The sequence below is a fragment of the Ovis canadensis genome, chromosome 3 (genome assembly GCF_042477335.2).
Source record: "Ovis canadensis isolate MfBH-ARS-UI-01 breed Bighorn chromosome 3, ARS-UI_OviCan_v2, whole genome shotgun sequence".
Taxonomy (NCBI): Eukaryota; Metazoa; Chordata; class Mammalia; order Artiodactyla; family Bovidae; genus Ovis; species Ovis canadensis.
The window spans coordinates 214,196,779-214,210,874 of NC_091247.1; the positions used below are offsets into that span (position 1 = coordinate 214,196,779).

General features: G+C 46.9%; 1 protein-coding gene across 1 annotated transcript in view; it reads right to left on the reverse strand.

Annotated features, from left to right (window-relative positions):
- Positions 1–215: 215 nt before the first annotated feature.
- LOC138437857 (antigen WC1.1-like) overlaps positions 216–14,096 on the reverse strand; it is a 63,348-nt gene continuing 49,467 nt past the window's right edge. Inside the window, exons 11-23 of the mRNA XM_069585828.1 lie at positions 13,362–13,670; positions 12,919–13,236; positions 8,564–8,656; positions 8,176–8,490; positions 6,650–6,964; positions 6,259–6,300; positions 5,856–6,170; positions 5,570–5,602; positions 4,877–5,014; positions 4,394–4,486; positions 4,086–4,130; positions 3,379–3,525; positions 216–501 (exon numbers count right to left, since the gene is read on the reverse strand). Of these exons, the coding sequence (XP_069441929.1) occupies positions 356–501; positions 3,379–3,525; positions 4,086–4,130; positions 4,394–4,486; positions 4,877–5,014; positions 5,570–5,602; positions 5,856–6,170; positions 6,259–6,300; positions 6,650–6,964; positions 8,176–8,490; positions 8,564–8,656; positions 12,919–13,236; positions 13,362–13,670 (2,309 nt within the window). The 3' untranslated portion in view covers positions 216–355. The remainder of the gene's footprint in view (positions 502–3,378; positions 3,526–4,085; positions 4,131–4,393; positions 4,487–4,876; positions 5,015–5,569; positions 5,603–5,855; positions 6,171–6,258; positions 6,301–6,649; positions 6,965–8,175; positions 8,491–8,563; positions 8,657–12,918; positions 13,237–13,361; positions 13,671–14,096) is intronic.

Sequence of the window (14,096 nt, forward strand, 5' to 3'; positions counted from 1 at the left end):
CTAAGAAGGAGGGTATGAATGTGAACCAAGTTTAGGCTCTTTTTCTAAGAGTGACCTGGAGCATTTGTGATCCTGGGCAAAGTCATGACCTCATTAGCCTTTGAAGGAGGTGAGAAAACAGGGCAGTGCACTCACTCATCATGTATTTCCTTTGAGGAAAATGGTGTTTGAGGATCAATCATCTAAAAGCATCTGATATGGAACTTGCTAAATTACCAACAAAGCAAAAAAGTTACTTTATTCAGAATATTTCATTTTGAGCAATTTTCATGTAACACAATTAGAGGTCAGCATTACTGCATTGAAATACAGGCAATTAGAATATCTGAGGCTTCATCTCATATTTAATACAACATCACCAGAAAGTCACTGTGGATGTTCCCTGGACACTGAGTTCAACATCATCATACTCAGGGTCCCCTTTGTCCCCCTGGAGCAGCCAGGGGCTCTCTTCTCCTTCCCCAGTATTAGCTTCTTCTCTAGAAACATTTAGAGAAGAGCCTGAAAGAGGAAAGAGAAGTATGATTAGAACTGAGACAAGGGGACAAGAAAATGTGGTGGAAGCAAGTTAAGCGTGTGGTGATGACAAAGCATCCCTGGGAGCCAGGTGTGGGCAGGAGGCTCAGGCTATTCCGCATCAGTTACAGTGACGATGGACCCAGGTTGTCCTCTCGGATCTGGTCCGTGTGGTCTCTGGGGCCTCAGTGCATGTGGAAACCCTGCATCACAGGAAACCTGTGCTCACACAGGAGCTCTGTGAAGACCTGCTTCCAGGCCACACAATCAGCAAGGAGATGCCCAGGAATGGTAAGAATCATAACAATGAATTTAAATGCTCTCCTCTCACAACAGACAGATGTGAAATCACAATGAGAGAGTGGAGAAAGGAAAACCTGAGTTCCTCAATCACAAACCAGCTCTGCTCTTAGTTGACTTGACTCCTGTTCCCAAATGTCCACAAATACTATAACAGGTGCAGCCACAGAGGCCCCTCCCCAGGGACCACATGGGCCCTCAGATGGAAAAATGTTTTTTTTCCAGAGAATGAGTATCTTCTCTCAGCTACTGGACCGTCTGGAGTAATTAGACTTTCAGTTCAGTTCAGTCGCTCAGTCGTGTCCGACTCTTTGCGACCCCATGAATTGCAGCACGCCAGGCCTCCCTGTCCATCACCAACTCCCGGAGTTCACCGAAACTCATGTTCATCGAGTCAGTGATGCCATCCAGTCATCTCATCCTCTGTCGTCCCCTTCTCCTCCTGCTCCCAATCCGTCCCAGCATCATAACTTTTTCCAATAAGTCAACTCTTCGCATGAAGTGGCCAAAGCATTGGGGTTTCAACTTTAGCATCAGTCCTTCCAATGAGCACCCAGGACTGATCTCCTTTAGAATGGGCTAGTTGGATCTCCTTGCAGTCCAAGGGACTCTCAAGAGTCTTCTCCAACACCACAGTTCAAAGCATCAATTCTTCAGTGCTCAGCTTTCTTCATAGTCCAACTCTCACATCCATACATGACTACTGGATAAACCATAGCCTTCACTAGACAGACCTTTGTTGGAAAAGCAATGTCTCCACTTTACAATATGCTGTCTAGGTTGGTCATAACTTTCCTTCCAAGGAGTAAGCGTCTTTTAATTTCATGGCTGCAATCACCATCTTCAGTGGTTTTGGAGCCCCCCAAAATAAAATCTGATGCTGTTTTCACTGTTTCCCCATCTATTGGCCATGAAGTGATGGGACCAGATGCCATGATCTTCGTTTTCTGAATGTTGAGCTTTAAGCCAACTTTTTCACTCTCCTCTTTCACTTTCATCAAGAGGCTTTTTATTGCCTCTTCACTTTCTGCCATAAGGGTGGTGTCATTTGCGTGTCTGAGGTGATTGATATTTCTCCTGGCAATCTTGATTCCGTCTTGTGGTTCTTCCAGCCCAGCATTTCTCATGATGTACTCTGCATATAAGTTAAACAAGCAGGTGGCAATATACAGCCTTGACATCCTCCTTTTCCTATTTGGAACCAGTCTATTGTTCCATGTCCGGTTCTAACTGTGGCTTCCTGCCCTGCATATAGGTTTCTCAAGAGGCAGGTCAGGTGGTCTGGTATTCCCATCTCTTGCAGAATTTTCCACAGTTTATTGTGATCCACACAGTTGACTTTAGCTGCCTGTGGACTCAAACTCTGAGTCCATGACCCACCTAATCGTCTTTATGTTAAGGCCACTGTGTATCATTTATGCTTTTGAACTGTGGTGTGTTGGAGAAGACCCTTGAGAGTCCCTTGGATTGCAAGGAGATCCAGCCAGTCCATCCTGAAGGAAATCAGTCCTGAATATTCATTGGAAGGACTGATGCTGAAGCTGAACTCCAGTACTTCGGCCACCTCATGCGAACAGCTGACTCATTGGGAAAGACCCTGATGCTGAGAAAGATTGAAGGCAGGAGAAGGGGACGACAGAGGAGGAGATGGCTGGATGGCATCACTGACTCAATGGACATGCATGTGAGTAAACTCTGGGAGTTGGTGATGGATGGGGAGGCCTGGCATGGTGCAGTCCATGGGTTCACAAAGAGTCGCACACGATTGAGGGACTGAACTGACTGACCGTGTATCATAGATTTGTACATGTTAGTGCTGACAAATAAACAGAGCTCACCTTAAATTATCAGAATGCCTCACAAATTCAATACTGCAGTACATTTTTAAAAATCTCTAGCTATCTTTCATGTATAAGACAGCACAGAGGTGTTATCAAATATTTGTTCTATTTTTGGATTTTGTATATATGCCCAATTAATCTCTAAGTTTTCTTTTTCTTTTGGCCACTGAACAATGCTTGTGAGCTCTTCGTTGCTTGACCAGCGATTGAAGTCAGTTCCTAGCAGTGAAAGCGCAGAGTCCTAACCACTGGATTGTCAGGAAATGCCCTAATCTGTAAATTCTCATGCAAGCATACTACATATAAAGTGAAAATTGATGTTGCAGTATAGATACATAATTGCCAAAAGTAGAGTGAGTCCTCACAGCCAAGGAGTGTGACAGCATTAAAGACAGCATATGGTTGAGAAGTGAAGTGACACTAAGTAGTGTCCAACTCTTTGTGACCCTATGGACTACAGCCCACCAGGCTCCTCTGTCCATGGGACTCTCCAGGCAAGAATACTGGAGTGGGTGGCCACTCCCTTCTCCAGGAGATCTTCTCATCCAGTGATCAAACCCAGGTCTCCTGCACTGCAGGCAGATTCTTTACCCTCTGAGTCATCAAATGCATATGATTACCCAAATTTGAAACTCTAGAGAGGCTGGGCATTGAGGAGCTCAAATAAACCCTTTCCAGGACAGAAAGAAAAGATTGCAGGAGATCAGCTAACACCACTCACGTGTCTGAGAGGACCTCATCCCATATTCCTTCTCTGGGAGCACTTCCTCCTTGCTCCCCTGAGAGGCAGGAGGAGCCCCAGGCACTGGTACCTCTTCAGCATCATCATAATCCTCACCAGGGGCATCAGTCCTCTGATCTGGGGCCTCTGAGGGCAGAGCAGGGGTCAGATGAAACCACAGTAAGTGGGTGGGTCTGGGAAATACCTAAGATCCCTTCTCATTCAAAGTTTCTGAGCTGCTAAATAGAGTCTGCTGCTGCTGCTGCTAAGTCGCTTCAGTCGTGTCCAACTCTGTGTGACCCCATAGACAGCAGCCCACCAGGCTTCCCCCACCCCTGGGAACAAATCTTGTTTCAAAAGATTTTTTTCTCTAAGACCATGTTTCAGTTTGAAGTATCCAGAAGCCAAAACATGATTCTACACATCTTTCTCAAAGGAACTCTTATACCATTGAGCATTACTAAAGTATTTTGACAAATTGTGCTTTCCAGATGTAATTTTTAAAAACATTTTGTGCCTGTTGTGATTCTGGACACAGAGAGCCCAGCCCCAATGTGAGACATCACAGAACAGCCAGAGAAGGGGAAGGATGGACCCCTTCTGTCCAAGGGATGCCTCTGGTCCGTCAAAGGAAGACTGTTCCCCTTGCATCTTGTCTCTGTGAGGGAAACCCCAAAGCCCAGCTGAGGCAGGTCCATCTCTATTACCTGGTGCAGACCTGGAGTCATTGTCCTCACCATCTGACAGGAAGCCTAAAGTGGAGAAAAACATCACACAACACACAGAATGACCTTCCCACACCCACAGGACCTGTGTTAAGGCTAAGAAGAGACAGGCCTGACTCCTGCAGGGTAGGTTGGGAGCTCTTGGGGCTATGAGAGGCCATCCTACCACGTTGGAGGAGCCGCCTCTGTGAGCCTGGGGCATGCGTAGGGTCTGAAGATGCTGCGAAGACCTGCACAGCCAGTGGGTGGTAACAACCCTAGGTACCAGGAGGGCAGACAGAGACACCCACCTGGGCTGCCCAGAAGACCCTCCTTCTGAGTCACAAGGTAATCGAGCTCCTCGTACACGGCTTCAGCAAGAGCATCTTCATAGCTGGATAAGGCTGAGAGTTCTCCTAGAAGGTCAGAGAAGCCACCCCAGACACCCTGATCCAGCCAGCCCACCTTCATCTCCCCAGTGCTCACGTGGGGGCTGCCAGGGCCTTGGCTTAACCTCCCACCCCGTGCACCATGTCAGCACCTTCTCCCCTTATCTGACCTGAATCCACAGCTCAGCCCCGAACCTGTCTGATCTCATAGGAGTGGCCATGACTTATGAGAGTTCACACCCCAGTCCTAAGAACTTCTGTATACTCAGACTTTAGAGTTTAGCATGGAGCACATGGAGTTCTGTAACTAAGAACAGAGACCTGGGCCAGGTTCCCCTCCTCACACCTGCCCCATCTCCAGCCTTCACACACCTTCCCTGGTCCCCAGTTCCCCCTGCAGCCCACCTCTGTGCTTTGCTCTCCATCTGAGCAGCTGAGTTACCAGGATGATGAGGACCAGGAAGAGAAGGGCCCCCAGGATGAGGCAGAGGACCCCAGGCAGGGAGAAAATGCCAGGGAGGGGATTTGAGGTTGTTCTGGTCCCTAGGAGAACAAGGCAAGTGGGTGTGGAGAAGGTCACATAGAGGCACAGAGAAACCCCCTGTGCCAGCATTTCCAGGGAGCTCCGGACAATGGCGTCCCAGCCTCAGACACAAGTGCACTGACAGTGACTGGGGTCCTCCAGGTCTCATCCTGAAATGAGTCAACTCCACTCCAGCTGAGGCAGAGCTGGGGATTGTCAGGGAGATGCCTGCCAGGACAGCCTCTGAGGACCCAGCTCATCTCTTCTCCTTGGGCTTCAGGAGACAGTGTTAAACAGTCCTGTGACCTGCACCTCGCTAATAAGCAGCAACACTCAGGAGCAGGTGGGAGATCCTTAGAATCTGCTCCATGGGAACCAGACTCACTTGGACCTCGGGCATGAGAACCTTCTGACCTCAGGAACCAAGGCAGGGGATTTCCCAAACATAATGCCCTGATTTTCCCCCACCAGCCAGGGCTCCTCAGGCTCTTTCCTCTCCTGAGCTGTCAGAGAGCCCGCAGAACAGGCCCCCAGTATTTGAGTATTCTCCCCTACCCACGGATGGACCACAGTACCTGCTGTATTTAAGGACAATGTTGTCCTTGCACCTAGAAAGAAAAAGAGTAGATTGGAGCAGGGTGATTGGCCAGAATGCAGGGCAGCCCATTTTCCCCTCCTGAGCCTGAAATCACCCCATCAGTCTCCACAACATCAGTGTCCAGTCCTCCCAGCTCCCCTGCCCTAGATCAGAGCCCCAGCACCCAGGATGTCTGAACATAAACTCCCCACCATGCCCGACCCAACCCACTGCCCCCGCGCTGCCCCAGCTCACCCAGGGTGGACCCCGATCCCCTCGCTCACCAGAGCACCTCACACCAGCATCCTCCTCGTGCTTGCAGTCGCTCTGGCCCCAGGGCTCTGCAGCACAGTCCCACAGGGAGGACTCCCGGCCCCCGCACCGCACCTCGTCCAGCCAGATGCTCCCATTTCCAGGGCCGAATGTCGCGGCCCGCACGGCTTCCAGGGCCTGGCCACAGCCCAGCTGCTGACACACCACCTCAGCCTCTGCCAGGCTCCAGGAGTCATCGCACACGGTGCCCCAGGAGCCGCTGTGCCAGACCTCCACCCGCCCTGAGCACTCGCTGTCTCCTCCCCTGAGCCGGAGCTTCTCCCTGTCTGAAAAGGCAGCAGCCCCTCCTGTGACTCCCTTGGTGGGAGGAAGGAGCCCCTGGGAGCCACAGGGGAGGGGGCGGGGCTGATGTACCTGTGCAAGGGGCAGCAGCTGGACAGCTCTTGGGTCTTCTCCCTGCAGAAGCAATAATGGGAAGCTATAGTTCAGGGACAGCTGGGGGAGGTCTTGTCCCCAAACATGAGTATCTAAGGTTTTGGGTCACAGTCAAATGACAAGAGACCACAGAAGCTTCACCATCTACTTGACTGAGAGGGTCACTGCATCTTATCAGCAGTTGAAATTACTTTATCTAATTAGTAGTTTACCATAACAACAGCAAACAAACAGACACAGAGACAAACACAAACATACACCTACATTTTGTAGATTCAATCAAAACCCATCAATTAGATCTGAAAATATTAAATCATCCTAATGACATCCTACATGGTTGGGAGTGACATAGAAACAGACAGTAAGTCACCTGCACACGAGATGTAGGCTTCCTCCTTGGGAGAGCATGAGTTGTAATTCCAAGGGTCAGAAGGACACTGCCAGAGAGAGGTGTCAGTTTTCCGACACTGGATTCCATCTACCCAGTGGGGTCTAGAACCTTCCCTGAGACCAACAGAAGAGTTGAGTCTTCCACTGTCCCCACAGCCAAGCTGTCTGCAGATCATGGACATGGTGATGTCTTCCATGGGGCTGCGGCAGACACTGCCCCAGGTCCCGTTGTAGAAAACTTCCAGCCACCCAGTGCACTCCTGATCCTCGCTGACCATCCTGAGGGCCAGGAACTCTAAGATTGAAAGGGAGGAGATGGGACACAGTGAGCACCCCACTCAGTGCTCTGGGTTTTCCTCTCCCCTAGAAGTTGTGACCATACATCCCTGACTCAGTGGAGGAGATGCCCACTGGGTGACAAGACTGACTTCTACCTCCCTTTCACCTGACTTTGTCCATTAATGTCTGTATACCTATTTCTACCACAACAATGTAGATATGAACAGAGAGCAAGGCCAACTTGGGCACCTGCAGTGACAGGAGCTGATTCCTGCTTCCTGACAAAACTTCTAAAAGAACAGAATGTGATGTGGACAGCAAGGTGGTCAACAGAATAACGGACCCCCAGAGATGTCCACAGCCTAATCCCAGAACCTGTGACAGTTACATTTCGAAAGGGACTTTACAGATGTGATTAATAAGGACCTTGGGATGGAGAGATAAAGCTCAAATATTGAGGATTAACTATGTGAGCCCCGCCTAACACATCTTTAAGCTCACTACATTGAGAAATGCATCATCTTTCCCAGCTCCAGTCAAAGGGAAATGTGAGAGAGGGAGAATGGTTGGAAGAGGCACTGTTGTCTGAAGAAGAATAAAGAGGGCTCTGAGCCAAGAAATGAGGCCACACAGAAACCACAAAAAGCTGGGAAAGGAGTCCTCCCAGAGATTCCAGGAAGAACACAGCCCTGTGGACACTGGGATGTTGGCCCACGGAGACTCTCTTCAGACTCCTAGCAAACAGAACTGTAAAGGAAAAATCTGAGCTTTCACTATGCCAGGCTCCTCTGTCCATGGGATTCTCAGGCAAGAATACTGGACTGGGTTGTCATGCCCTCCTCCAGGGGATCTTCCCAACCCAGGGACTGGACCCACATCTCTTACATGTCCTGCTTTGGCAGGCAGGTTATTTACCACTAGGGCAACTTGGGAAGCCCAGGATTTCAAGATGTTACTACCACTAGTAACTGCAAAATGAGCCCTGCTTTCAAGTATTAACTGTAAGAAATGGCTCTGTCAGGAAACACTGGTGAGAAGAAAGGACCAGAATCTCAGCTGATGCAGGAGGAAGTGAAAGCACGTCGTCTTCACATCTGCTGGAAAGACAGGCTCCATGGGAGGAAGCCTCCTACTCTGGTCCTTTCAACATCTCTACCTCAGGGCTCAGACCCCCGTCCTCCAGGGCCCCACCCCTGCCCCAGAATGCGGACAGAGTGTAGTACAGACCTGAGCAGATGACCCCCACGTCCTCCTTGTGTCTGCAGTCGTGCCGCCCCCAGCCCCGGGAAGGGCACCTCCACACCTGGGACTCATTTCCTGTGCAGTTCAGGTCGTCCAGCCAGATGGGCCCTGATCCCACCCCAAACTGAGCAGACCTCGTGGCGTTGAGGGCTTCTCCACAGCCCAGCTGCCTGCACACCACGCGGGCATCTTCCAGGTCCCAGCCGTCGTCACAGATGGTGCCCCAGGAGCCCTGGTCAAGGATCTCCACTCTCCCGGCGCAGGGACCGCCCCCGTCCACCAGGCGGAGCTGCCTGCTGTCTGAGGAGAGAGAAATGGGACAATGGGGCGGTGACGGGGTTGTAAAGGGTCTTCTGTCCCGTGGGACCCTCACCTGAGCAGTAGGGGGCGCTCTCCTCTGAGGCTGCAGAGCCTGCTGGTTCTGACAGGGAGTCATTGCACTGGGGCAGCGCCTGGGTTTGGTTTCCTGAAGAAACAGCAATGATCAGGGTGTTGGTGATTGAAAAACAGGAAAATAATTAAACTAAATAATGACAAGCAGTGGTGTCTGAGAAGAAAAATGTGACATAGCAGTTTTTGCACTTTAGTTGCTCAGTAGTTTCCAACTCTATTTGACTTTATGGAGTGTAGTACACCAGGCTCCTCTGTCCATGGGATTCTCGAGGCAAGAATACTGGGATGGATTGACATTTCCTCCTCCAGGGGATCTTCCCCAACCAGGAATCGAAATGTCATCTCCTGTATTTCCTGTATTGGCCAGCAGATTCTTTACCACTGAGCCTTTAGGGAATCCCAGGTTAACACAGCTGTAAAATTTTCATAACTGTAGTGTTCACCTTCGCTATGAAGAGTTCTGTTTCTGACAGTGCCACAATTTTTGTCTTAAGCACTAAGAATGAGTTAAATAAGTTATGTTCCTAAAGTGAAAGTGAAGTCGCTCAGTCATGTCCTACTCTTTGCGACCCCATGGACTGCAGCCTACCAGTCTCCTCCGTCCATGGGATTCTCTAAGCAAGAGTACTGGAGTGCGGTGCCATTTCCTTCTCCAGGGGATCTTCCTGACCCAGGGATCAAACCCAGGCCTCCCACATTGCAGGCAGAGCCCCCAGAGAAGCCCCAAATCTGTCTGTCCCCAAATCTACCCCTAAATAGAAGAAGCAAAATAAAACACTTTCTGAAGTATTTCTACAATTTGTCATCTACAGGGTCTGCATTTTAAAAAATATTTATTGAAAATAGATCTCATGAGAAACCAAGGGGAAATGTAGACATTAGAAACAATTCCCCAGGACACTCAGCTACTAGAGTTACTTGACAGAGAATTTAAAGAGCCTCGATTAAGGTGCCCATGGAATTAACTGACAAAATATGCACCCTGATGAAAAAAAAAATGATAACAACAACAACAAATACAAACTCTAGAGCTGAAAAACTTACTAGTTGAAAATGAGAACTAAAGAATGAGAATATCAGCATATTAGCTCAGCGTAATGGAGAATCAATAAAGTGGAAAGTCATAGGACAAATAGACCTCTATTTAGAAGTGCTGGCCACATACTAAGTGTCCTGATTACACTGCTGTATAACAAATTATAAAAAACAGCCTCTGAAGCAATATATATATATATATATATATATATATATATATACCCACACTCTTCATTTTCTTAAGTCTTCCTGGGCCAGTTATTTGAGAAAGACTCAACTTGGCAGTTGTGTCTTGGGATCTTTCATTTAGATGTCATCTGGGGTTGAAGTCAGCCGAGGACTTAACTGCACTTTCGTTAATAAGGAAATTTCTTGAATTATCTTAGGGATAAAAGGACATCATGATTGCAACCTAATTCAGAAAGATTGGAGCAGGAGGGGGACAGAGAGAGAGAGAAAGAGAGGAAGATTACAGCAAAATACTAATATTGGGAGATCCAGGTAAAAGTCATCTTGGAATTTTTATATTATTTTTGCAACTTTCAGGTCTTAAATTAGGTCAAAATAAAAAAAATTAAAAGGTGAAAATAAGTCTGAAAGAATTCATTCCTAGGATACTTTTACTAAAAGAAATACAAATAATTTTAAAAATGTGAAATACCTAGAAGAAAATCTAGTAAAATATGTCAAAACCTCTGATAGACCTAAGTGAATGGAGGGATATCTCATGTCAATGAATTGGGAGACTCAAAATTGTCAAAGTCAATCATCCTCAAATTTCTGGTAGATTAAATATAATCTCAATCAAAATACATTTAGGAAGTTTCTTTTGGTGAAAAATAACAAACTAATTTCAAAAATTTTTTCAAAATGTAAAAGGCCAAGAATGACCAACACAGATGGCAAGAAAAGCAACGTAGTTAGTTAATATAAGGTAACTCTTATATGGGCTTCCCTGGTGGCTCAGAGGTTAAAGCATCTGACTGGAATGCGGGAGACCCGGGTTCAATCCCTGGGTCGGGAAGATCCCCTGGAGAAGGAAATGCAGAGTACGTCAAGAGAAACGCTGGGCTGGAAGAAGCACAAGCTGGAATCAAGATTGCCGGGAGAAATATCAATAACCTCAGATAAGCAGATGACACCACCCTTATGGCAGAAAGTGAAGAAGAACTAAAAAGCCTCTTCATGAAAGTGAAAGAGGAGAGTGAAAAAGTTGGCTTAAAGCTCAACATTCAGAAAACTAAGATCATGCCATCTGATCCCATCCCTTCATGGCAAATAGATGGAGAAACAGTAGAAACAGTGTCAGACCTTATTGGGGGGGGGGCTCCAAAATCACTGCAAATGGTGATTGCAGCCATGAAATTAAAAGACACTTACTCCTTGGAAGGAAAGTTATGACCAACCTAGATAGCATATTCAAAAGCAGAGACATTACTTTGCCAACGAAGGTCCATCTAGTCAAGGCTATGGTTTTTCCTGTGGTCATGTATGGATGTGAGAGTTGGACTGTGAAGAAAGTTGAGCGCCAAAGATTGATGCTTTTGAACTTTGGTGTTGGAGAAGACTCTTGAGAGTCCCTTGGACTGCAAGGAGATCCAACCAGTCCATTCTAAAGGAGATCAGTCCTGGGTGTTCTTTGGAAGGAATGATGCTAAAGCTGAAACTCCAGTACTTTGGCCACCTCATGTGAAGAGTTGACTCATTGGAAAAAACTTTGATGCTGAGAGGGATTGGGGGCAGGAAGAGAAGGGGATGACAGAGGATGAGATGGCTGGATGGCATCACTGACTCGATGGACATGAGTTTGAGTGAACTCCAGGAGTTGGTGATGGACAGGGAGGCCTGGTGTGCTGCAGTTCATGGGGTTGCAAAGAGTCGGACATGACTGAGCAACTGAACTGAACCGAACTGAACTCTTGTAAATTAAAATTACAATAATTAAGAAAATATAGTATTTGTGCAAGGATAGACAAATGATACAATGGAATAGAACAGAGAGTCTAAAAAAGCCTTAGACACATATGCCCTTCTCCTTATGGCAAAGGTAGCACACAGTGGAGACAAAAATCTTTTCAGAAAATGATTCTGAGTCAATTAGATGTCAATATGAAACTTGACCCTTATCTTACATAGATATCAATCTCAGAAGGAATATACAATTATATGCAAGAGCAAAGTAAATTTCTATAAGATACTATTGAAGAATGTTTTTATGGTCTTGGAGTAAACAAAGTTCTTTTCAAAAGGATATAAGAAGTACTAAGTATACCGGGAAAAATTAGTAAGTTATATTTCCTTAAGATTAAGAACTCTGCTCATCTAAGGACACGGTACCATTCAGAAAATGAAAATAAAAGACCAAGGATTAAATAAATAGCATAGATTTTCACCCAAAGCCATTGTCCTGGTAAATTGTGGCATCATATTTTTAATAGTCAAGGACAGAAAACAATTCAACTCTCTACCATCAGTCAAATGGGTTAGTATATTGTCATGTGATCATTCAAAGAACTACTCTACAGTAATAAAAATGAATAGTCAGCTGCTATAAACAACATCATGAGTGAATCCCAAACATAATGTTGAATCAAGGAAGTGAGACACACAAGAAACATACTGCATGATTTTATATAAAGTTCAAAAATCAATAAAATATCCTATGGTTGTTGTTATTGTTGTTGTCCAACTGCCCAGTCATGTCCAACCTTTGCGACCCCATGGACTGCAGCATGCCAGGCCTCCCTGTCCCTCACCATCTCCTGGAGTTTGCCCAAGTTCATGTTCATTGCATCAGTAATGCCATCTAGCCATCTCATCCTCTGACACCCTGTTCTCCTTCTGCCCTCAATCTTTCCCAGATTCAGAGACTTGGTCCACATCAGAAGACCAAACTACTGGAACTTCAGTTTCAGCATCAGTCCTTCCAGTGAATATTCTATGATAGTAGAAGTTAAACTGTTTTCACTGGAGAGGACACAGGACATAGTTACTGGGAGGCAACAGTGACTCTGTAGTGCTGGGAGTGTTCTCTTGGCTTATCTGGGTTGGGGATCATGACTGAGGTCTATACTTATTGTTTGTACATTATTTTCTATGATTATTTGTAAACAATAATGCCGCTTAAAAATATATTATTCCCTTTCACATTTCTTGCCCTGACCTGAAAAATGAATGAATAATGAGAAGAAGCATATTTCACCATGAAATATCTGATTTTTTAAGCCATGTTTCCTTCACTTTCTGCTCTTGGGAACATTTCACTCCACGAGTACCAGTAGCCTTTCCCCCCTCTCTTACCTGAGCAGATCACAGAGGCCGTGTTGCCATGGGAACAATCAAGACCACCCAGGGCAGTCACAGGGCACGTCCATAAGAAGGACTCAGCCCCCGAGCAGTGAAATCGGACTGTTGAGATCTGATCTCCTCCTTCTACAAAGCGTGGTCCTCTAGGGGTGGAGATGGCGACTCCACAGCTGAGTTGACGACAGACAACATTGGCATTGGCCAGACTCCAGTGGGAGGCACAGAGTGCTCTCCATCGTCCAGAAATGTTCACCTCCACCTGCCCCTCACACTGAGAGGAGCCGTTTGTCATGAGCTGGACTTCTGCATACACTGGTAGAAGAAGACAGGATGTCAGCAAAATCTCATTTTTAAAAAAACCTGAACAGAGAAGAGGGAGGAAAAACAAAAAGTTGAACACAGTGTGCAGGGAGGTTAAGTCCTGACCTGCATCTCACCTGAACAGACAACCTGAGCAGCTCCACTGTGGTGACAAGTGCCCCCTGGACAGGGCACTCTGGGGCAGGACCAGAGCTTAGGCTCCTCCCCCTCACACCTGAACTCTTCAGCCCAGACCCAGCCATCTGACTCTCTGAAGGGCACGTGTCCCAGGACAGACACAGCCTTGCCGCATCCCAGCTCTGCACAGATGACCTGCGCAGTGGGAAGTGTGAAGTTTCCATCAGACACTGGGGTCCAGTCTTCTCCAGAATGCACTTCTACTCTCCCTGAGCAGGGTCCTTCTCCTCCAGCCAGATGCACAAATCCTAAGGGGAACAATCAACAGCAGCAACAAACCCTGTGAGTGTTCATAGTCCTTGCTTGGCACTGGAAACAGCACATCATAGGCAAGGATGTGAAAGCGTTTCATTTCTAGGAGTGGAGCATGGAGAGAGAATTTGACAGTTAGAGTCAGAATTGTATTAATATTTTCATGAGCAAGTTTATGAAAAAGAACCCAGAAAAATTTGCAGTCAATAAGAATGTATATTTGGAGGTTGATTAGGATGAGAATTCCTCATCTAGGGACCTGGAAACAACAAGACCCAAGGAAACTGCACTGCAGCAGGCATCAGACTTGAGCACAGAGTGGAACTAACTCAGAGTGAAGTAGTTTATGGGATTCAATAGTTTAGAGGACTAAGAGCCAGACAAGGTTAGAAGGCCATCTGAGATTTCTGGAGCTAGAATTC